A 25,235-nucleotide genomic window follows, 5' to 3' on the forward strand; every position below is an offset into this window, starting at 1 on the left:
AATTTTTGAAGATGGGGATAACAGGTGCTGCTTTCCAGCTGGCTGGAAAACAAAACTTTGATAAGCACTTGTTGAATAGTTTTGAGAGAGACGACAGCTCCGGAGAACACTTCTGCAAGACAATAACAGGTATGTTTTCCAGGCCACAAGCTGTAGAAGAATCTAGACAGGAAGTTACATTAGATACAGAAGCTGGAGTGATATGAATGTCAAGCAATGGATCAACCTGTTTGTTGGCAATATCAGGTAGAACGCAACTAGTGGAATCAAGAGATGATATTGATGAAAAGTTTTTAGCAAACAATTCAGCTTTGACTTTAGGTGAGGTGACAAAGTCTAAACCATTCAAGAGAAGTGGAATTATAGATTTGCCCTTATTATTGATATTATTGAAGATTCTCCAGAAGTTATGCGAGCCTAATTTTTGAGATGAGATATGAGATTTTATGACCTGAAAATAGCAGGTTTGGTATTAGACAAAACCTTTTCACTATTGTTTCTGGCACTAATAAACGGACATCTGTTTTTTCTGGAGAATTGTTTTGCTGATAAATATGGAAGTAACGGCTTCGATTGGCAATCGCAGCAGCACAGTTTGCAGAAAACCATGGAGGAGAGTGAGGCTTGACCTGGAATCGTCGAGAGGAAAAGAATCCCAGTCAGCTTTAATGTAGTTGTAAGAGGTTCGATATTAGGGGGATTCATGTCAGTGATGTTTATTTCCAGTAACTTACTTTTGTTTACTTGAGTTTTGATGGAGTTAAAAGCCACTGCAAGCTCTAATCTGTGAGCAGAAAAGAGATCAGATTCAAGATTGGCTGCCTGTTTCAGACTATTTGTCAAGATAGGAGTACAAAGTTGAGTCATCACTGTATAGAGTCATTTTAGTTGTAACGATGTCGGGAAGATCATTAATGTAGATAATAAACAATACAGTATCAAGTTGAAAACCTTCAGGTACCCCACAAATTACTGGAAATACAGAAGAGTGTTGATATTCAAGGAGGAGTTAAATACTGCGGTTTTGCCTGAAGGGTGAATTTAATACTACCACTTCCATCTAATGCATGATAAAATCTTTCAGTTATAGCAGCTAACAAGTCAGTCATAGAGCAAGAAGATCAAACTCTTTCTTTCTTGTCAGAGAGTAGGCTGTTAGACTTTGGATGGGATGTTAAAAATATATTGATTAAAGTTCTAATATTAGCAAGGTTTTTCGCTCAAAAACCTTTTTAATATTTGAGAGAAAACTGATTGGAAGATAGTTGAAAGTGTCAACTAGAGTTTTAAAAAATTGGTTCTACAAATACTATTTTCCAACAGGCAGGAAAACAGAGTTTAGTCAAGCACTTATTAAAAAGTTTAAAGAGAATTGAAGAGAGTTTTTGAGAAAACTTTAGTAAGACTATCATTTTATCTGGACCACAAACTATAGTAGAGTTTAATTGAGAAATAACTTTAGCAACAGAAGCTGAAGTGATTTAGATGTCTAACAATCTGGTCAATCTGTTTAATTGAAATGGCTGCAAGAGTAATAGTAGTTAGATTTAAGAGTTAAGTTAAAAAAAAGTTCTTTGCGAATAGTTCTGTCTTATCCTTGGTAGAGGTAATAAGATCAGACCAATGAATTGAAGATGGAGTGTTTGACCTTTTTAATGATACTGTGGAGTTTTTTGAAAAGTTTCTCTTGCCAACTTCTGAGATAATATTATAGATTTCAGTGAAGAACCCAGAGTTTATTTGGGGACACCGCTTTTTTTTTGGTAACATATAAGTTAATAATTATTGAAAGTTGTTTAAAGTATTTTAAACATTTATTAACTATATTTTAGTAAATTCAATTTTAGCAATTATTATTGTTTTAAATAAATGGTAATTAAATGTTTGAATACTTATATATATATATATATATATATATATATATATATATATATATATATATATATATATATATATATATATGTATATATATATATATATATATGTATATATATATATATATGTATATATATATATATATATATACATACACATATATATATATATATATACATATGTATATATGTATATGTATGTATATATATCTTTATGTATATATATGTATGCATATATATATGTATGTATATATATATATGTATGTATATATATATCTATATACATATATACATTTATATATATATATATATATATATATATATATATTTATATATATATATATATATATATATATATATATATATATATATATATATATATATATATATATATATATATATATATATATATATATATTCAATCGTGCAATATTTGTAAAATTAACAAATTAGTGTTAGGTCTTGTATTCAAATAACTATTTGAATAAAAAACATAAGTATTTAATAAATGTATTTACTATTATTTTAATTTTAAAATTTTGAAATAAGTATTAGTAAATCTGTTCATTTAACTTTTACTAAAGGTTAAAAGTTTTTAAAGTGATTTTAAAGTGCTTTTTGAATTGAAGATATTTAAAGAAGAGATAATTACGGTGAACTTAACTTTATAAGTGTTACTTATTTTTATGATTAAAAATATATTATAAAAATTCATATCAATTAAACTTTTGTTGATAACAAATAAAAAGTTAATAAACAGGCAATCTTAATAAGCTTGGCGTGGGTAAGAAAAGTTTTTTTGCACGCATTAAGTTTTCCCCTATAATAACCACACAAGAGAATGAGTAAAACCATTAAGGGTAGTCAATAAATTATATGTTTTTAAATTTTATATTTTTAAAAATTTTATATTTTTAAAAATTTTATATTTTTAAAAATTTTATATTTTTAAAAATTTTATATTTTTAAAAATTTTATATTTTTAAAAATTTTATATTTTTAAAAATTTTATATTTTTAAAAATTTTATATTTTTAAAAATTTTATATTTTTAAAAATTTTATATTTTTAAAAATTTTATATTTTTAAAAATTTTATATTTTTAAAAATTTTATATTTTTAAAAATTTTATATTTTTAAAAATTTTATATTTTTAAAAATTTTATATTTTTAAAAATTTTATATTTTTAAAAATTTTATATTTTTAAAAATTTTATATTTTTAAAAATTTTATATTTTTAAAAATTTTATATTTTTAAAAATTTTATATTTTTAAAAATTTTATATTTTTAAAAATTTTATATTTTTAAAAATTTTATATTTTTAAAAATTTTATATTTTTAAAAATTTTATATTTTTAAAAATTTTATATTTTTAAAAATTTTATATTTTTAAAAATTTTATATTTTTAAAAATTTTATATTTTTAAAAATTTTATATTTTTAAAAATTTTATATTTTTAAAAATTTTATATTTTTAAAAATTTTATATTTTTAAAAATTTTATATTTTTAAAAATTTTATATTTTTAAAAATTTTATATTTTTAAAAATTTTATATTTTTAAAAATTTTATATTTTTAAAAATTTTATATTTTTAAAAATTTTATATTTTTAAAAATTTTATATTTTTAAAAATTTTATATTTTTAAAAATTTTATATTTTTAAAAATTTTATATTTTTAAAAATTTTATATTTTTAAAAATTTTATATTTTTAAAAATTTTATATTTTTAAAAACATATTTTTAAAAACATATTTTTAAAAATACATTATATTTTTTTAATCATTACGTATAATTAAAAAAATTACTTTAATAAATAAGTTACATTTACTATGGATTATTTGTAATAGATCTTAATAAAACTTTTACTAAGTATTTTAATGTTATTTGTATCATTTTAAAATTCAAAAGAATATGGAAAAGAAACACAATTTTCTAAAAAAGTCTACGTTTCATTTTTTCATTTTCATTGTGTAAACTAAAATAGCACGCTAAAGATCAAAAGTTCATTCAAAAATTAAATTTGCGTGATAGTTATTAAAGCTAAATTTTTATACTTTTGTTTATTTATTATCAAAAGCAGTTTACTCTTAATTGCCAAAATCAAAAGTTAACTTAAATCTGAATGGATATTTTAAAATCGTTTTATCTTTCGAAAAAAGCAAATTTTCTAAAAATTTCATTGTTAAAAAATTTTGTCATAAATTTTTAAAATTAAGTTTTGTAACAAGATCAATTTTTTCAAAACTAATGCTCAGTTATGAACCAAAGGACAGTTGCACCATTATGTTAAAAAGCAATTTCTTTTTAATTAATTTTATTGACCTGTAGGGTAAATGAGGTAGCTAAAATAAATCATAAACTATTTATATGCTACTGCATTAAAAACTATTTTTAAATTGATTCTTTCTATTTGTAATAAAAAAGCAAACAAAAAATTTAAAAAAAAATTTTTTGGGTGCCCAAACCGCACCAAAATTTAAAATACCGCGTTACTAAAACAGGTCTGGGCTCGTCCCTGGATTTACAACTGGGAATGATAGAGATTAGCATCAGACAGTATCTTTTTACATTGATTTCTTGCAATAATAAAAAAAATTGTTCTTAAGAGAACTGTTCTTATGAAGATAAAAGAAAAAAGAGAATTGTTCGATTAAAAAGATAAGAAAAAATAATTACAGTTAGATATAGCAGCTGCACAAGAAAACCATTGAATAGAATGAGGCTTGACTTGAAAACAACAAGAAAGAATAAAGGCTTTCATACCTTCTTTGATCAAAGTGGTTATGTATGCGGTGCATTTATTAGCCAAGAGACAAAAGAAATCCCAATGACATTCATAAAGTAAATCATGAAATAACTCAGCTTTGGGGTATTAAAAGATAATAATAGTGCAATAATAGGGTTCATTCGAAAAAGAAGTGTGAGAATTTTAGAGATCGTTGCATGGTTTTAACCATCTAAAGGAGAACAAGAAACTGAACACAAGCTAGGGTCAGAACGAAGACACAAATCAAGGTGTGTGGTAAGTGATTCGGGTTGTCTGGAAAATGAGTCACAATGATAAATTTCTGAGTTGAAGATTAGGAAATAAAGAAGTTAAGAGCCTTAGTGTCAGCAGGATCAGTAGATAGTAGACAAGCTATTCAGTGTGAAAAGCATTTAAGTCACCAATAATAACAATATTGGCTAAAGAACAAAGGTTTGTTCAATTTGATCAGAAATTACACCTAAAACAGTGTTGTCTTGAGAAGAAGTAGAATGAGAAAAATGAAAAAGAAAGGTGATAGAGTGAAAAGATGCTATGCAGACAAGCATAAAAGTATGGGCAGAAGATTCAAACCTGATTTCTCAACAAATAGGTGAGTTGATGCGTAGTTATATGCCCAAAATAAGCTAGGGAAGATTAGAGTCTTTCTGAATCAATGGATATTAGCCATCAATACTGAGATCCTAAGAAGAAACATCTTCAAATTTGCACAAAAAGCAAGTCTGGTGAATTTTGAAAGAGGCATGATTCAACTAATGAAAAGTTATTTCAAAGACCACAAATATTTGCAAAAGATATTCTCAAATAGTTTGCTAAAGATGATGTTTTTTATGTTGAAAAATTTTGGGCACTCTGAATATGGTTAAAGTCAAAGAGGATTAGGTTCAATCATAGAAAAAGCATAGCGAGGCATGACATCTCAAGCAATGAGCATGCAGTTGCCACATTCATTAAACAAAAATCAAAAATTGTGGCTCCTTTCATGGCCTCAACCATGCACTCAAATTGCACCATTAGGAACATCATAGTTGCTCAACATATCATTCTTAGTGTGCTGATATTTTTTAGCTTTTCATGGAAACAGCCTCTCTTATAGCTATTACAGAGTTTTAGAAACTGTGCTTCCAGCTATCTTCAGAAACATTAAATAATTTTTAGAGCTTTTTTAGAAGATAAGAAGAAATGTTGCATAACCATTATCAAGAAAGCACAAGCCAAAAATCTAGCAGTAGAGTCAAGGAGAACCAGTATTCAATATCACAGACAGGAAACAATATAACACATGTTTACGTCTATGCCAGTCAAGATGAAGAAGTGTGCAATGTTCGTCAACAGAATTATTCTGTTTTTCTCTAAAGTTTTAGTCTATTCTACAAAACATTACCTGAATGCAGTTAACATCTGCCCAAGATTTGTATTTTTGTAGAGGCACCATTTTAGCCTTTATTCAACAAACGGGAGTTTTATTTTAGAATTTATTTCATTCAGTTTTTGTCTACAAAAAAAATTCATGCAAGGTAGCAGGATATGATGCAGGTAGTACTGAGTTACGTGTTACCAGTAGCAGAATGATTGTGATGATTCTCAACAACACCTGACCTAGTGTGATTAAAAAAAGATACTTGTGTAAGCAGTTTTTTGAAAGATTGAATTGCAGATAATAGGAAAGGAAAAATAAAATTAAGGTGAACGTTTATGTAATTGTATCTTCTAGTTGGTAACTGAGCAGAGACTCAAACAGAGAAGAAACTTACATATAGTAACTCACAGGTGAGCCAAAACATTTTGATTATTGTTGCCAAAAGTGCAAAAAGAACACAAACATACATATGATAACTATATATATCTCTGAAGAGTTTCCTTGGGAATCTCCATATCCATTTACTGTTTTCTGCTAAAAGTAAAATTGTTTTAACATAAGTGAGAACATACATGCTAAATCAGCATTTCAAAACATTTAAGAGGGTATTTATTTTATAACATTTAGTAGGGGTATTAAGGAAAACATTTAAGATCATTAAAAAGCATAGGAACCATTTAGATAAAAGTTTATCTAAAAATTAAAACATTTCAAAAAATCTGTTGAGATAAATACATTAACATTACTTGACCATTTCCAATGATATTTTGTAAAAGAGTTTCTTAGTTGAAGAGGACCTTTTACATAAATTAAAAAAATTACTAAAAAGGGTATCTTTTTTTTTAACTAAAAGTCTAGCCAAGTTACTAAATTATTTTCTAAATTCAAAAAAAAAAGCTATAAAACAATAATTTATACATTGTTTCAATGTAATAAGTGAATTTTATTGTACTTGAACATATATATTTAAAATAGCTTATAATAGATTCAGACAGCATCTTTTTACATTAATTTCTTGAAATAATAAATAGACTTTTTTCTTAAGACAGTTGTTTTTTTGAAAAAGATGAAAAAAATGATTAAGACTAGACGTAGCAGCTGCACAAGAAGCTGAAAACCATGGAGTAGAATGAGGCTTGATTTGGAGTCAGCATAAAGGAATACAAGCAGTGTTAAAAATTATTGTTTTAACTTAGGTAATGTAGGAGAGTTTTAGACCTATTCTTGGGAGCCATGAATGTTGAATTATTTATTTCTTTGTTTCAGTTTTATTTTCATTTACTTTGGAGAGGTTTTTTTTTTAAATATGGTTCTTGCCAATTGTTTTGAGATTTGATCTATTATTTGATTGTGTCCATTTTCTGCAAACATGTTTACTAAAGACTATATTTTATCATTGGTTATAGCAGGTTTCAATCATTTCGTGTAACAGACATTAGTTTGGTTCATTTAAAAACATAAACCAAACTAACATTTAAAAAAAAATTCTTTTTATGATTTGTAAGAAGCACGTAAAGTGAAAGAATTAATTGTATTTAGTTATATATTTAAATTATTTTTATGTTCTTGTGTAATTATTTATGACTTCTTTTGAATGTCTTTTTTGAAATTTTTATTTAATATTTGTAGCGTTTTTTGTAATTATATTTATATTTAATGACAATCTGTGCAAAAAAAGGTCAAAATGCTACAAGGTAAAATTTATTTAGGACACAGCTGTTGTTTATACTTTGCCCTTTAAATTTATATGCGTATCTTAAGGATATATGAAAGCACAGCTAAGACTTTTTGGCTTTGCCTTCAAAGGCTGTTCTATCAAAGTTAAAGTGTTGTTTACTGTTGCAGCAATCATTTAAAAAGTTTTTTCCACTCTCTTGATGCTGAATGTATGCATGTATGTATTTATGTGTGTATGTAAGTATGTATGTATGTATGAATGTATGTATGTATGTATGTATGTATGTATGTATGTATGTATGTATGTATGTATGTATGTATGTATGTATGTATGCATGTATGTATGAATGCATGCATGCATGCATGTATGTATGTATGTATGTATGTATGTATGTATGTATGTATGTATGTATGTATGTATGTATGTATGTATGTATGTATGTATGTATGTATGTATGTATGTATGTATGTATGTATGTATGTATGTATGTATGTATGTATGTATGTATGTATGTATGTATGTATGTATGTAAGTATGTATGTATGTATGTATGTATGTATGTATGTATGTATGTATGTATGTATGTATGTATGTATGTATGTATGTATGTATGTATGTATGTATGTAAGTATGTATGTATGTATGTATATATGTATGTATGTATGTATGTATGTATGTATGTATGTATGTATGTATGTATGTATGTATGTATGTATGTATGTATGTATGTATGTATGTATGTATGTATGTATGTATGTATGTATGTATGTATGTATGTATGTATGTATGTATGTATGTATGTATGTATGTATGTATGAATGTATCCCAAACTATTTGTATATTTTTTAACAAATAATTTCAGGTGCATTGTTGAATATTGGAAACAATAAAAATATAACAAACTTTGAAATATGCTCTCAAAAGTTAAACAGTTTGATCAATGAAAAAATATCACTTTTATCTTTTAAAACTTACTTGGAAATGATAATTGATTTAATAATTCATCAAAGTCAAATATATCCCATTGTTCGCATACGGGGAAATAAAAACAAAGCATCTAAGCTTAGAGAACAGCTAAATCATCTAATTTCAAGTACTACTTTAGACAACAAACAATTACAAAGTTTTGCTGAAGCGTTAATTGAACAAGTTCATCTTACTCAAGGGCCTCCTGGCACTGCTAAGTCTTATTTTGGTGTTGCAGTTGTTCGAGCATTAATAATCATTCAAAAGTTATGTTATTCTGATCAAACTTTTGGAGTGCCTCCAATATTGGTTCTTTCTTATAAAAATCATGCAATAGATGAGTTTCTTACTGATTTAGTAAAAGCAGAGTGTGATGTTGACTTGATACGCATAGGTAACTCTGATGAGCCTAATTTATATAGATACTCAAAAAAGAGCATTCGATCTTCAGACTATAAGGTTAAACAGAAAACAGAATATCTTCAGAGACTTCTCAAACAAAAAGAAGATTACAGAAAAATGCAAAATAAATTGTCTCCAATATTTATTTATGAAGCTTTTGTTCAATTTAATCCACAAGATAAAAATGAAATTGAAGCAAAGAAAATTGCATCATATAAGGCAGCATATTTTCTGGATCGTTTAATTTATAACTCTAAGAAATTAAACTACTTTTTAAATGAAATAAATAAAGTTGATTTTTATGATTTATTAACCATTTGGGATGATATGTTTAATAAAGGTTTGCACAAATATAATATACTTTTTAACTATTCTGATATTCAAAATTTGTGGAAAGGTATAAATCACTATAATGAGATAGAAAACAATTTTGAAATAATTTTAAAATGGATTAAAGGATTTGAACCACTTCCCCAATGTTCCTTTAACAACCATCGATGCAATAACATTGTTTGCAGTAAAAAAGATTCCTTAAGTAATTTTCACAAATGCAGTGAAGAATCTTGCACTTCAGCTCATCTTGACAATCATTTGATGTATTAAGAGCATGCGTGTAAAAAAAATGGTTGTAGATTGACCAAATTACCATATCCTCAAAATTATTGTAATAACCATGCTTGTTTTGTTTGTTTAAAGGAAGGTTCAGTAGCAAAGATTAGTAATGGCCTTCCTCCTCGAAATACTTGCACTAAACATCTGTTATGTGTTTTTATTAAACATAAAAAAACTTGCCTAAATTTAGCATTACCTAATAGTTTCTATTGTGAGCACCATAAAAACAAAATATGTTCAATAAAAAGTTGTACAATGTTTGCACTATCGCATAATGAACCATACTGTTACGGTCATAGTTATATACCTTGTCCAAGAAATAGTTATCAAAAATATACATCGTCATGTAAGGAACCATCCTGTGATTACAACAATACTGTTTCTTGCAACAATGATAAGAGTAAAAATAAGTGCAATAAATTAAGTTCAAAAACTAATCAACTTGTTAAAAATGAATCTTTATGTATGATAACAAAAAACAATGCTTCAAAATTTTGTAAAGATGACATAAAGTTTACCCAAAATATTTCCACTAACAATGTTGAAAAATACAAAGATACAATCACTAATATGAATGAACAAACTAGCCAAACACATGACAAAAAATCCAATCAAACATTAGATAAAAAGAACTGTTTTACAGATAGTAATGGATGTAATAAAAATACAAATGAAATCAAAACCTTTAATCAAAATGCTATTGATGTAGAAGATTTGACCAATGAGCCAGCTAATTACCAACATATTCATGAAGTGTATAATTTTGAAGAATTTGAGGATGGTGAAATTGATGATGATATAGTTCAAACAAGTTCAAATGAGTTTGTTAATTTAGATGAGCTAAAATACATGCCACTACCTGAGGATTGGAGATGGGATATGAGTTTGGAAGAAAGATGGTGTCAATGTAAGTTGTTAGAAAAAAACTTTAATTTATTTCTTTCTCACTTAAATGATTTTCGAAATGGTGAAATTGAAACTCTCCGCAAAAAGCTTTATGACGAAAAGGTTAATGCCAAGACAAGAGTTTATGAAAGAAAATTAGTTATTGGAGGTACAATTGTTGGTTGCATTACACGTCTTGAAGCTATACGTAGCACAAAGCTATTTGCCATTCTTATTGAAGAAGCTTCTGAGGTACTAGAACCACTAGTATTTTCATGTTTATCCGAAACAACATGCAAGCTAGAAATGACTGGGGATCATTTACAATTGAAACCTTCTGTTATGTCAAATTATATGTTTGAACATAGAAACAAGTAAGAATTTTTTACAGCTATGTTTGTTTTTTAATGTAATCTAGATTTATGGCTAAGCTTAATATTGGAAAAAATAAAATGCAGCATAGACAAATTTAAATAATTGAGTTCAACTACCCTTGAGTTTTAGAGTAAAGCAAAAAATGTTTGCTTAAAATTTGTAAATAATAGTTTAAAACAATTATAAAAAAAAATAGTTGACAGAAATAATAAATTTTATATCTATTTATGGATTTCTTTTACATGTTAGGGGTCTCCCATAAAGTACGTAGTTAAGTATGGGGAAAGGGGAAATGACCCAAAAGCATACCAATGCGTACAAAGGAGAGGGGGGGGGGAGTTGTTAAGACAGAGTATGTATGTGGTTTGATTATTTCTTATTCTCCATTTCTACTAAAACTTGATTTAAAAAAAATATACATATATTCTTGTCTAAAATGTTTTAAAAAATTTATTTGTTAGGGTGGGTGGGGGGGGGGGGAATATTTTGTTATAAATAATGCATACGCACACAGAGGGAGTGGTATTGTTGAAAGCCTATAAAGAGAGTCCTAAATCAGTGGTTTTACTTTGTAATTACTTTATGGGTGCCCCCTCACAATAAAAATAGGTTTTACTAGTATTCTGATTTATTTTTTTTAGAATTAATTTTTCAATGTTTGAACGCTTGATATGTGCTCCAAAAAGTCAACTTGTACCCTCCAGTGTTCTCTCTACTAAGCGACGTATGCGGAAAAATATATGTGATTTAACAAGAAATTTTTACAAACATATAACTGATATTGAAGATCATGATATCTGCAGTTCAAGAAAAATTGGAGATGATTTTTCTGGTACTTCAAAAAGGTGTAAAACTTTTGATAAACTAGAAATCTGCAGTGGAAAGGGGCGTGAAGTGCCCGGAGTCCTTCCAAATATCTTTTTTTGGACTCATAAAGGCACCCAATCAAAATCAAAGGTTGGATTATCTCGAATTAATAGTACTGAGGCAGAAATGGTTATTGGTTTGACAGAGTATTTAGTCAATTGCGGAGTTCCTAAATCTTCTATTGCCATACTTACACCATATAAAGGCCAACTGATGTTAATGCGTTTACGTTTAATAAACTTAAACCTTTTGAACAATAAAGATAAAGAAAATTCTGTAGTTTTGTCTACTGTTGATAGATTTCAAGGTGATGAAGCTGATATTGTTATTATTTCTCTCGTTATTGATGCTATGTCCTACACAGGTTTTGTTAAAAAATTAAATCGTATGATTGTTCTTTTGAGCCGAGCAAGACTTGGAATGTACATTATAGGTAATATAAACTATTTTGAAGAAAAACCTGATGAATCTACTTGTCACTGGACTGATATTTTAACAAAACTTAGACAATCATGCAAACCAGACACAAATCCAAGTGCTATTTTAGAAAAAGTAGAAGATCTTCACTATTATGGTCCAAGACTTGGAAATGAATTGCCAATTTGCTGTCCAGTTCACAGAGAAAAAATGGTTTACTATGCTACATCAGTACAACAACTAAATTTAAATTTTTGCAAAGAAAAGTGTTCAAAATTATTATCTTGTGAACATTCTTGTGATCTTTTATGTCACTATAAAAACAAAGATGACCATAATAAACACTGCTCTGTTGTTATTAATCCATCACCTTGTGAAACTCATGCTAAAAATTTGACTTGCCACGAGTTGTCTAAGAATGTTAGAACTTCCTTACCTATTTGTTATGCTCTTAAATCGTACAAATGTTTGAAAAAAGTAACTGTCCCACTTCCTTGTCTTCATGACTGTAAGATATATTGTTGGGAGGAAAATGAAATAGCAGAAGGTAAGAGGTTTTACCCAGAATGTGAACTGTTAGCTCATAGTCCTTATGTGTATCCAATATGTTGCCATGAGTTAACTGTGCTATGTGTTGTGTATCATCAATACAAAAAAAATCCAACATTAGTTAAGCCATGTAAAAGAAATGTAACACACAACCCCCCATGTAGCCATTCTGTCACAGTACAATGTTTTTTAAAACAGCAATATGAAAATGGAAAAGAAGTTTTTACTTGCAATTATGTATTGGAAAAAATCCTGCCCAGATGTGGACACAAAGGTAATATTAACTGTGATGCATTCCAAACTCTTAACAATTGGACTGGTCAATCTAGTGAGTTAGGTAATCTTATGCTCTTTTATTTTATTTATTTCATTTTTTTATGAAAATGTTAATAGTTATATAGACTCAATAAATTAAGTTAATTCAAATTATTGCTTTTATTTATTATTTGATTACTATTGTTTATTATTATGAACTAATTTGAGAAGATACACAAAAGTCATTGTTATTTAAAATAGCTAAAGTTGCAATGATTTTATCTCATGTAAATGCCTGAGCTTGTGATATTTGTGTGATTTTTTGGCTTTATTTGTCACTTGATGATTTCTTGTATTTTTTTGTTTCAAAAGAGTTATTTTAATAAAAATACTTTTAAAGAAAATTTCTCTTATTTTAACAAAATGGTATGAGTTTTTTTTTTTTTTTTGCTTTTTTATTTCCACATTTATTAAACTTGTGATTTTGCATAGGAAAGTCAGGGAAATTTATTTAAGTTTAGGAAAGTCATGAAAAGCTGTTGCTTAAATTTCTGACTACTCTGCATTAGAAAGCAAGCAACAAATGTGTTACCAATATACTTTTTTTTTTCTTAGTTTATTTATTTTGTTTGTTATATATTTGGAGGTGTCTTATTTATTGTGATAGTTCACAAGATTCTACAAGATTTTATTTTTCTTATCCTTACTTATAGTTTTCAATAATTCATATCTTTAGACTATGGCATCCAAATTTATAGACAATGAGTAGCTTAAAATTTATAGACAATGAATAGCCTAAAACTTTTAGAAAAAGCATCTTTAAAAGAAAGATCATTATTTTAGATAGAAAAGAGAAGAGAAAAAGAAATTATTAAAGTTTTAGTTCTAAACAACAATGACAAATCATGTGATAAAATCAAAATCGACTTGTTTATCAACTATCAATATTTTTAAAAATTACATAAAAATCTAACTCATAATAAATGGATGTTACCAATAAAAAAAGTTATAAAAAAAGGACATTTGACAATAGCTGTCAAAGAACAGTTAATAAAAGCATTAAATATCATTTATCTAATGAAAATAGAAAGAAATAGCCCTACAATAGCACATTAATATGTGGTGGCACTGTGGTCATGTGGGTCAAAGAACAAAAAATACGCAAGTTTAGTAATATTAAAGTCTGGGTTTTTAAAGGTACTACCATTGAAGTTATGTTTTACCAAGCTTCCCTTTTTGAAGAAAGATCCTACTAAAATAATTCTCTATATCATGCAAATAATTATGTTTGTTATTTATCTAAAATGACTTATCTGAAATTACCTGGATAAGTTAATAGACCTTATTGACTATATATTGAAATATAATTATTATTAAGTTTACAAATATTACAACATTTATAATTAAAACTTTTGATGTCCTTTTTATTCGTAAAACTAAATTAGACAACTAATTATCAATAAACCAATTCTTTTATAGTGGCTATAAAACTCCTTATTGCCTTGATGTCTCACAAAAAAGAGGAGGCATACTCAAATATATATATATATATATATATATATATATATATATATATATATATATATATATATATGCATATATATATATATATATATATATATATATATATATATATATATATATATATATATATATATATATATATCTATATATATATATATATATATATATAAATGTAAATGTTTATTTAAGAATATTAAATAAAATACAACTGTCTAATGAGATAAAAATATTTGAAATTAGGTTAAAAATACATATTTGACATATTTGAAATTAGGTTAAAAATACAAAATGGAGTGGTCTTTGTGATTTATAAAATTTTAAGTCTGAGCATTTACTGTGTCTTTTATCACCATAGAGAAACATTTGATCTCTATTTGTAGATCTATACTGACTTTAAAATTATTGCGAGTTTCAATTTCAATAAATATAAAATTAAAATTATTGAGAGTTTCAATTCAATAAACTTGTTTCTCCGCGCAGCGGCCTTGTTCGTCAAGGTTCGTGTTTCTGAGTTATCGAGTTGAGAGAGGGTGATAACCACAAGTAGCCTCCTCATCTGTAGTGGCCTTCTCGGCTTTGGGGAGGTGAATTATTAAAAAAAAAAAAAAAAAAAATTAACAACCTTGCAAAAACTACATTGAAAGAATTTCTCCAGTCTTATCAATGTTTTAGTTTTATTTAAAAAAATGCTTCCAATTGGTTGTTATTCCATCATGTATTGATTTGATTCTTATGAATAGAAAGTTGGGTTTTCAACTTACTAAAACTAATACCAAGCTTGTTTTTACTATCCTTAGATTTAGATTTTGTAAACTTCCACCAAAAACCTAATGCATAGATCACTTAAAAACTTTTAAGTGGGGTTTTCTCAAAAAATTTTCAAAAGGTTTGATTTAAGTTACAACCATTATAGTTTAGAACTTGTACAGGCATCTTTTTATTTCTATTTTCTTTTTTTCTTTTTTTTTTTTTGTCTGTTTTTCTATTTGTTTTTTGTTAATAATATTTTCCTTGGTGTGTGCTTAATGGAAAAGCTATAAAGGTTAATTCTAATTATTTTTAAAAACTGTACTATTAAATATTATGAATGGTCAACAAAGTTTTTTTAATTAAATAAAAAAAAAATAGTAATAATTATGAATACCAATATATGATAGGATAGGGCTGAAGTTTATTTTATGGTCAAAAAAACTAATATTTTGCATTTCAGAAAGCCATAGATTTGGGCAGGGAAAGATTGTGTTCTGTCTAAACCTTGGGTGCAATGTTCCACCTGTAAGTTTCTTTATGTATGTTTGTGTTTAGTTTGAACCTGTGGTGCGGTGTTCATTCACTTGTAAGTTCCTATATGTATGTTTGTGTTTAGTTTGAACCTGTGGTGCGGTGTTCATTCACTTGTAAGTTCCTATATGTATGTTTGTGTTTAGTTTGAACCTGTGGTGCGGTGTTCATTCACTTGTAAGTTCCTATATGTATGTTTGTGTTTAGTTTGAACCTGTGGTGCGGTGTTCATTCACTTGTAAGTTCCTATATGTATGTTTATGTTCTATTTAAACTTCTAGCACACTGTTTGCTCACTATTAAGTTACTACATGTATGTTTTTTGTTCCATTTAATGATGCAATGGGAGCTCATTTACCAATTATTGACATCAACTATAAAACTTACACTCACCTTTTCAAGTATTCTATTAGATTTAATGTTTTTTCTAATGTGTTTCTAAAATGCCATGATGAATGTTTTAAAGTACTACTTACAAAGAGTAACTTCTTTTAACTATTCCAGATCAGGTCAGGTTCATAATCATTAAGATTACCCTGCTACTGGTATCATGTAACCCAGTACTAACTGTCCCATGCCCTTTTGCCTTGTAGGGTTTGCTTTTTTTAAGCAAAGGCTAGGAGAAAAAAATCTGACTTAGAATTCCCCTGGTATAAGGCTCCTAGTTAATTAAAGGCTAGAGATAAAATCTTGATAAACAAACTCATCTTGGGTAGATGTTAACTGCATCCAGCTACTTTTTTATAGAAGACCTTCTAAACAAAGACTTTAGAGGGTTAGCAGAATAGTTCTGTTGACCAGCCTTATACCCATTCTTATTAGCATCATACCCATGCTTCATCTATTAGACTGGCGTAGATGTAAATCTGTATTACATTGTTTTCTGCCTAGATGCTGGATCTTCTTGACTACTCATAGTTTTTGTTGTAAACTGAAAATAATACTCATATTTTTTGTTGGTGTCTCCTTGATAGTGGCTGTGCAACTTTTCTTATTTACTCTTATGAGTAATTAATCTATGAGTAAATAATCTAAATAATAAATTATCTCCTAATAAGGGTACAGCTCTAAAACTCAGTTTAATAGTTCTGAGGCTGGCTGGTAGTAAGGTTTCATGAACTTTGTGGTAGCTCTTGGAGAGGTTGATTCCATCAGCAGCTGTAAAATATCAGAGTATATAGTTCATTGCTTGGAATGCTGCACTCTATCTATGAACTAGTAAAGCTCTCTCTCTCTACTAATAAATGCGCCTCCAACATAACTTCCTGGATCCAAGCAGGTATGGAAGCTTTTATTCTATTGTGTCAGTTACAAGTCAAGTCTTATTCTACTCCATGGTTTTCTACAACGACTATAACGTCATTAAAAAAGGTAGGTCTAACATTTCATCTCTAATTCATGGGACTGATCCTAAAAATAAAATTTCATTGGATTCATCTCAAGGATTAGGGAGAACTATTTGCAAAGAACTTTTCTTCTAATTTGGCTCTTAAATTCTATGGTCATTCTCTTCCTTCCATTTCAATTAAACAGGTTAACCTGGTTAAACATTCAAATTACTTCAGCTTTCATGGCTAAACTCATATACCAATTAAAATCTTCTATGGCTTGTGGTCCAGACAACATTTCTATCATAGTCTTACAAAATATCTCCAGACCCACTTACACACTCTGACCATTTTAACTGTTGTGTAATCAGCCTTCTCTCTATTATTAGCAAATTCTTTGAGTCTTTGATCAACAAATTTCTGTCATCCCATCATGAGTGAACTAACTTAATGTCTAACAATCATTATGGTTTTTAATCTTTTTATTCTACAACTGACTTGCAAACTTCTGTAACTAAATGCAATAAATTGAGGTAGCAAGGCAATGGCTATAGCTCTTGGCATATCTAAAGCTTGACATATCTTGACATATCTAACGCTTGATAAAGTTTGGCGGTTTTCTCCATATCTTCTGGGGTACCTCAAAGTTCTATCCTTAGTCCTGTTTTGTTTCTTATCTACATTAATGATCTTTATGACATTGACACATCTAAAGCAAGAACATCACATCTTTATTTGCTGATGACTCAACTTTATACTTCTGTTTTTTTAAATAACCTTCTCTTTTCGATCACTTAGAAAAAGCAGATGATCTTGAATTCAATCTCACTTCTGTAACAGATTAGAGTTTGCAGTGGGTTGTGAATTTTAACTCCAACAAAACTTATTTGCTGCAAACAACTATTGCAATACTGTCAACATTCCTACATTAATGAATTGCAAACCTTTCACTAAGTCCTCTCTTTATGTATTCTTGGATGATCGTTCACAACGATCTTTCATGGAAACCATATATACAATCAATTGTAAAGTTAAGACCTGCAATGGTTGCATCTCTTAATTGTGCTTGCCATTATCTTACCCCTAATTCTATTCTCTACCTCTACAAATCTCTATTTTGGCCCTATATAGAATAATGTTTTCTTATTTGAGCTGTTTCTTCTAACAATATACTTGCTCTTTTAGACAAAGTTCAAAAACACATTGTAAATATAGCTGGACCTGCTTTATCTGGCAAGTTTGAGTCACTCTGCCATTTGTGTAATGTTGTAATTTTTTTTCCCTACAAATACTTTAATTGTTGCTGCTTGAATGAGCTAACATCTCTTGTTTCATCAATGAAAACTCATTCTCACTTTACTTTTAATTCAGCAAATTTGCATCCTTTTACTGTATTTGTCTCTTCTTAAAGCTCTAAAAGCTTTCATTCATTTAGTTCTTGTATTTATCATCAAAGATTTGGAACTCTCTCATATTTTCATGGGTTTTTTTTCATTTCATTTCACTCATATTCATTGTTTTTTTTTCATTTCATTTTACTCATACAATTTAAAATTAAGTCTTTTGTCAACCTTTTCATTGCTTTTTAAATATATTCTTTGTTTTCTAGTAACTTCCAACTTGATAGTGGTTGCTTGCAGCCTTGTTAGGAGTGAATGGAAGAAAACTTTATGTAAATTAATTGTTTTTTTTTTTTATGCTTTATGTAATTTAAATATTTTATTGCAATACGCTGTTTTTGAATTTGATTTGTAGTTTTTTTTTATGAATGATTTATTTTTGAATTCGATTTGTTGTTTCATATTTCATAATATCTTTTGCACAATCTCAGCAAGAAGGCTCAGGCTGGCACTGTATATTTATATATATATATATATATATATATATATATATATATATATATATATATATATATATATATATATATATATATATATGTATGTGTATATATATATACATATATTTATATATGTATATATATATACATATATTTATATATGTATATATATACATATATTTATATATATGTGTATATATATGTATATGTTTTATATATATATTTATATATATATACATGTATATATATATATATATATATATATATATATATATGTATATATATATATATATATAATATATATATTATATATATATATATATATATATATATATATGTGTATATATATGTTTTATATATATGTTATATATATATATACATATATATATATATATATATATATATATATGTGTATATATATGTTTTATATATATGTTATATATATATATATATATATATATATATATATATATATATATATATATATATAATATATATGTATATATATAAAACTGCATATTTTTTACAACTATTAGTCTCATGCTAAATGCAATCATCAGGTAAAAAATTTGATTTTTTCTCTTGGAAAAATAATACAGTACAAGAAAAAATGCGTGAGAAAAATCTAATCTTTTTGTTTGTGGTTGTCCAGCAAAATTTTGTTCTCATGGTGACACTTGGATATTAGTTCGCTTTTTTTGTTTAATAATTCTTTGGGATTTTTTTACAATAAAGTTATTAGTTTTTTACATAAACATAGTAGGCATTATTTAGTTATGTTTTTGTAGGCGGGAGCACTTTTTATGATAAACCATTTTAAAATTAGTGTTGTTTTTAATTTATCCTATGTTTCCCAGAGTTACTTTGAAAGCGTGGTTTAATAAGTTTTTTGTTTTTGAACGATTGCTTGTGGTTTGCCCATCTAATTTTAAACCTATGATAAAAATAAACAAGTTTTTGCAATATAACATAAACAAAATTTTTTTGTTTTTTTTCATTGATAAATCCACCCTTTGCTTTCCTTACTGCACAAACAAGTTTTGGGATACGTTTGATTAAATTATCCAAATAAATTGGAGAAATATTTTTCCACACTCGTTGCAAAATTGACCACAAATGAGTTGTTGATTTAAGACATTCTTTTCTTACCTCACGATCCAGTTGTTCCTATTGGATTGAGATCAGGAGATTGTGGGAGCCATGTCATAGTTTTGAGTTCTCTGCAAGCTTCTTTTTTTTGCAAATAGTTTGTACAGCATTTAGCTGTGTGTTTTGGATCATTTTCCTGTTGCATGGTGAACTTGTGGCCAATTAGATGCTTTCCACAATGCATGGCATTTCTACATAATATCTTATGATATCCGTTCTTATCAAGAATTTCATTCATACTCAAAAGATTATCAACCTGATTAAAAACAAAACAGCCCCACACCATTACTGAACCTCCACCATGTTTGACAGTAGGCTGTATACACTGTGGATGAAATTTTTCAGTAGCTGTTTGTTGCACATAGATCCGTTGCTTAGTTCCAAAAACAAGAAATTTGGATTTGTCCACAATACATTTCGCCAATCTATATCTGCCCAACTTAGAGGTGCTAGAGCCTCTTTTTCTAAATTATTGGTTTTAGAGGAAGTTTTCAAACAGCTACTCTACCATAAGGCCAACAGTTTTCAAGCAATGTCTTACAGTTCTTTCTGAAATAATTTTTAATATGAGCAGCATTAAAGTTAAGTGTTATTTCTTGGGCTGTTAATTGTCTAATTCATTTACATGAGAGTATAATTGACTTGTATTTAGCCTTAAATATTTTGTAGGGACATCCAGTTCTTTTCCTATCTTTATTAGTACCAGTACATATAAAGCAACGAATAGTATCTCTCACTGTTGATTGTGGTATTTTCAACAATTTTTGAATATATCTAGTAGAACAACCATCTTTTGCCAGAGCAACAATTGAAGAACACGTTTCTAGTGATATATTACATTTCTTTAACATTTTATATTATTTCCTATAATTTTAGTCTCAAAATAATCAAACGCACTTTTATGAACTAGAAATTAAAAGATAATATCAAATTTTATTTAGCTATATAAAATATTTACTAAATTAGTTTATTAATCCAATATACTATATTAACTTTAACGAAATTATGCTTTGATGTTAAAAGAACGATTGAATTTTGTTTACAAATTTTTTACTACATTTACATTTCAATATTAAAAACACATTAGCACATCTTAGTTGAATTATTTTATGGCTTATATACAATTTTAAAATTTAATATCAATTATTACAAGTTTATTTGAAATATTAGCACATCTTAATTGAATTAATTTACAACTTATAAAGAATTCTAAAATTTAATATCAATTATTATATGTAAAAAACTATTAAAACTTCAAGTGACCGGAAACATTTGCCGGCCAGTGTATATATATGTATATATTTATTATATATCTTTATATATATACAAAGATATATATTAAAGATATATTATAAAGTTCATACAGAACAAAAATTTCAATAAAAGTATTTTATATTAGAACTTTTTTACATATAGTTGTTGTTATAGGAGTTGTTTATGAAGGCCGAAATTATGAACCAGTTGATTTTATTTGCAAATAATTTTTTGACTTTATTCACATATGTAAACATGTGCAAAAATAGCATGACCAAATACACATAGTAAATGTTGTTAACCTGCTTTATCTACCAAGCTTGAACCTCTTGCCCATCGTCATAAAGTTGCATCTTTTTCTCTTTTCTATGAATACTATAATTGTTGCTGCTCAAAGTAACTTTTATCTCTAGTTTTATCTACCAAAACTCATGCTTGACTCATCACTAAGCAAAGTCAGATCCTTTTACTGTATCTGTCCCCAAATGCTCTAAAAAGTTTTATTCATCTAGTTTTTTGTTCCTGTTCTTCAACCAAAGGGTTGAAGTTTTCTTGACCTTTTCTGTCAACTGTTTTCTTGTTCTTTAACTACTTCTTATTTTTAAGTAGTTTTAAAGTAAATAGTGATTACTGGAAGGCTTATTGGGAATTTTAATATAAAAAAAATTTGCATAAAAGTTTTATGCAAATAAAACATTATTTTTTATGTTATATCTAAATTAAACATTTTATTCACATTTTTTATTTTTGAATTGGATTTGTTATTATTTTCAATTAATGTATTATTTTTAAATTTTACTTGTTATTATTTTCCATTGCCAAAAAATTTTTGCATGAGGGCAGCAAGAAGGCTAGGGCTGTTGCTGTATTTAAAGATTTCCTATTTTGTAAAAAAGTTATGTGAACAATAAAAATGTCATTAAGTTTATTTTACAAATTTTTTAGTTTTAAAAAATAGTGTATATTAATTATAATATGTGCAGTATAAATAAATAATGTCGATAATGTAAATGCAGAATAAAAATTTTAATAAAAAAAAGTTTTTTTTCATATAAAAAGTTTTTTTATTTATATAGGAGTAGTTTATGAAGGTCAAAGTTATGGACCAGCTGATTTTATTTGCAAAGAACCTATTGACTTTATCTACTTATGTAAACATGTTACAAAAATGGCATGGAATTTAGCCTTTAAAAATGCCTCAAAATTAAATATATGTCATGCAGATGTAGAGATTATAAACCCAAACTGTGGACATCCAGCTGTTATAAAGTGTTTTCAAAATCAATTGTTGAAAAATTTACCCTTAAAAGATCCTATTTCTGAGATAAAAGAAGGAGAAATTTCTCTGCAGTTTAATAATCATCTTCAAAATCACAAGTGCACATTTGACATTTTGTTTCATCGTAGATGTGGACATAATGAGAAAATTCAATGTTATAAGGTAAGAGGTAAAGATATCCAAGTGTGTGTGGTGTCTGTAGATATTAATAATCCTTTATGTGGACACAAACTATCTTTACCATGTCATTTATCTGATTTAAATGATTAGAAACCTTGAAAAAATGAAAATTGCAGTAAGTTTGTTAATAATGCGTTGTTTGATGACTGTCCACCCCCTATCTTTCCGTCGAATGAACTTTTCAACCATGTAAAAAAGTGTAAGATTAAAATTATTGTTCAAAGAAAGTTGTGCGGTCATCAATACAGTAATGATTGTGGAGTTGCTTTTAATAACCTGTCACATAAAACTTTACCTATCTGCAGCAAAGTAATAAAAGATGCACTTTTAAACTGTGGTCACATAAAAACAATGAGTTGTTCATCATATCAAATATACAAAAATGATCCAGTAAAATACTCATGTACTGAACTAGTTAGTATGAGTTGCTGGAATATCAAAAACTGTGAGGAAAAGGTACTAACAGAATGTTGCAAACGAAGTGATAGATATAACTGTAAAAAGAAAATAGATTGAACTTGCTCCAATGGTCATACCATTAAAAAAATTCCAATATGTCAAAAAGGATTCTTTTCGGAATGCCATGATTGCATTTTTGAATCATCAAAAATGAACATTTTAAATGCTGCAGAAAACTTAGATTTACTCAAATATTTTCCAAATGAATTAAAGTCATTTGAATTTGAAGAATTAATAAGCTCAGATTGTTTAAATGATTTCTTGCATTCTTAAAGTAAACTGATTGAATATGTTTCAAGTTGGCTATTAAAACAAAGCTATTTAAAACGCCCACGTATTAAATTTATGTATGTTTCATGTTTTATTTTGTTGACTGATCAAACAATATATAAAAAACCATATTTAAAAGATATGTTCCGCAAGGCTTTAACATTCTATGGCATTCAAGTTTTAGAATGGACCCTAAACAATGTAAAACAACTGATAACTGAAGCAGAAAAGAAAAGAATAAAATTTGTTGAAATTCTTTTTGGTGTAGCCCTTGTATGCAACACAAAGGTTGAGTCAGAAGTAAAAACTTATGAAACAAGAAAAAGAATATATAAAATAGCAAATGATATTACAAATAGTGGATATGATAGCCTTCAACACTGTAGTAGCAATTGGGAATATCTTATTTTATGGTATCCCTACGTATTTGCTCCTACTCATAAGTTAAAACTTCAAACATCACAATTAAAACAACTGTATGATCAGTTGAAAATTTCACAAAAGTCAAACATGTTAAGCAGAAAAAGCTTAAAGGAAAAGTTTCCTCAGCAAATTATTCCTGATGATGCTTCTTCATTCGTGATTGACATACACGTAAAATATTCTTCTGAAGAAGTATCTTACTTTAAAACAGTTAATGCATATGATGGTTTAAATATTCAAGATAAGTGGAATGGAAAAAGCATGGGAAGGATTGTGACAAGTTTACAAAATGATTTATTAAAGAAGCTTCAATTTTGCAATAATCCTTCAAGGTATAACTCTCTCTCTTTATATGTATATATATATATATATATATATATATATATATATATATATATATATATATATATATATATATATATATATATTTACATATGTATATATATGTAAACTTGAATATTTTCTATTTGAAAATTTGTTAAATTCAGTGTCTCAACTCTATAACTTCAAAACACGAAGCTTGACGAGCAATGATGCTGCGTGGGAAAACAAGTTGATATATATTTATGCATATATATATATATATATATGTATATTTTTTTTTTTATATATATAATATATGTATATATATATATATAATATATATAGCATATATATATATATATATATATATATTTATGTATATTTTTTTTATATATATAATATATATATATATATATATATATATATATATATATATATATATACATATATATATATATATATATACATATATATATATATATATACATATATATATATATATATATATATATATATATATATATATATATATATATATATATATATATATATATATATATATATATATATATATATATATATATATATATATATAGTACTGTGAGTAAGTTTTAGATCACTTTCATTTTTCAAAAAATCCCGGAGAATTCTTCTCTAATATTTATGTTTGTAGTTCTAAATTATAAACTTATTAAAACACATGTATTTCACACAAAATATGGAACAATTACAAACTTTTTAATGTCAAACTTCATAAAAAACTCTTAGTAATTACCGTGTCCTTTTTTTGCCTCAATCCCTGCTAATATTTGCCGGGGAATTAATTCATACAAATTAGTTATAAAATCCTGGGGTGTATTGTGCCATTCTCTTTAAATTACTTCAAAACATTCTTCAGCATTTCAGGGAGCATGTTCGACCTTCTTTTTGTCCAGGT

General features: G+C 26.9%; 2 protein-coding genes across 2 annotated transcripts in view; both read left to right on the forward strand.

Annotated features, from left to right (window-relative positions):
* LOC136085510 (uncharacterized) overlaps positions 1-10,922 on the forward strand; it is a 17,908-nt gene extending 6,986 nt beyond the window's left edge. The window contains exon 3 of the mRNA XM_065806823.1: positions 8,546-10,922. Within this exon, the coding sequence (XP_065662895.1) occupies positions 8,546-9,654 (1,109 nt within the window). The 3' untranslated portion in view covers positions 9,655-10,922. The remainder of the gene's footprint in view (positions 1-8,545) is intronic.
* A 648-nt stretch (positions 10,923-11,570) lies between these two features.
* On the forward strand, positions 11,571-23,815 carry LOC136084820 (NFX1-type zinc finger-containing protein 1 homolog). Its single transcript, XM_065805863.1, has 2 exons — positions 11,571-13,093; positions 22,461-23,815. The coding sequence occupies exons 1-2, from the start codon at positions 11,578-11,580 to the stop codon at positions 22,931-22,933; spliced, it is 1,989 nt and encodes a 662-aa protein (XP_065661935.1). The 5' UTR covers positions 11,571-11,577; the 3' UTR covers positions 22,934-23,815.
* Positions 23,816-25,235: the final 1,420 nt, after the last annotated feature.

This window comes from Hydra vulgaris, chromosome 09 (assembly GCF_038396675.1).
Source record: "Hydra vulgaris chromosome 09, alternate assembly HydraT2T_AEP".
Lineage (NCBI taxonomy): Eukaryota > Metazoa > Cnidaria > Hydrozoa > Anthoathecata > Hydridae > Hydra > Hydra vulgaris.

Coding starts and splice junctions, on each gene's coding strand:
- LOC136084820 (XM_065805863.1), top strand. CDS start 11,578: ATGTTTGAACGCTTGATATGTGCTCCAAAAAGTCAACTTGTACCCTCC. Junction 13,094..22,460: donor TGGTCAATCTAGTGAGTTAG/GTAATCTTATGC, acceptor TTATTTATATAG/GAGTAGTTTATGAAGGTCAA.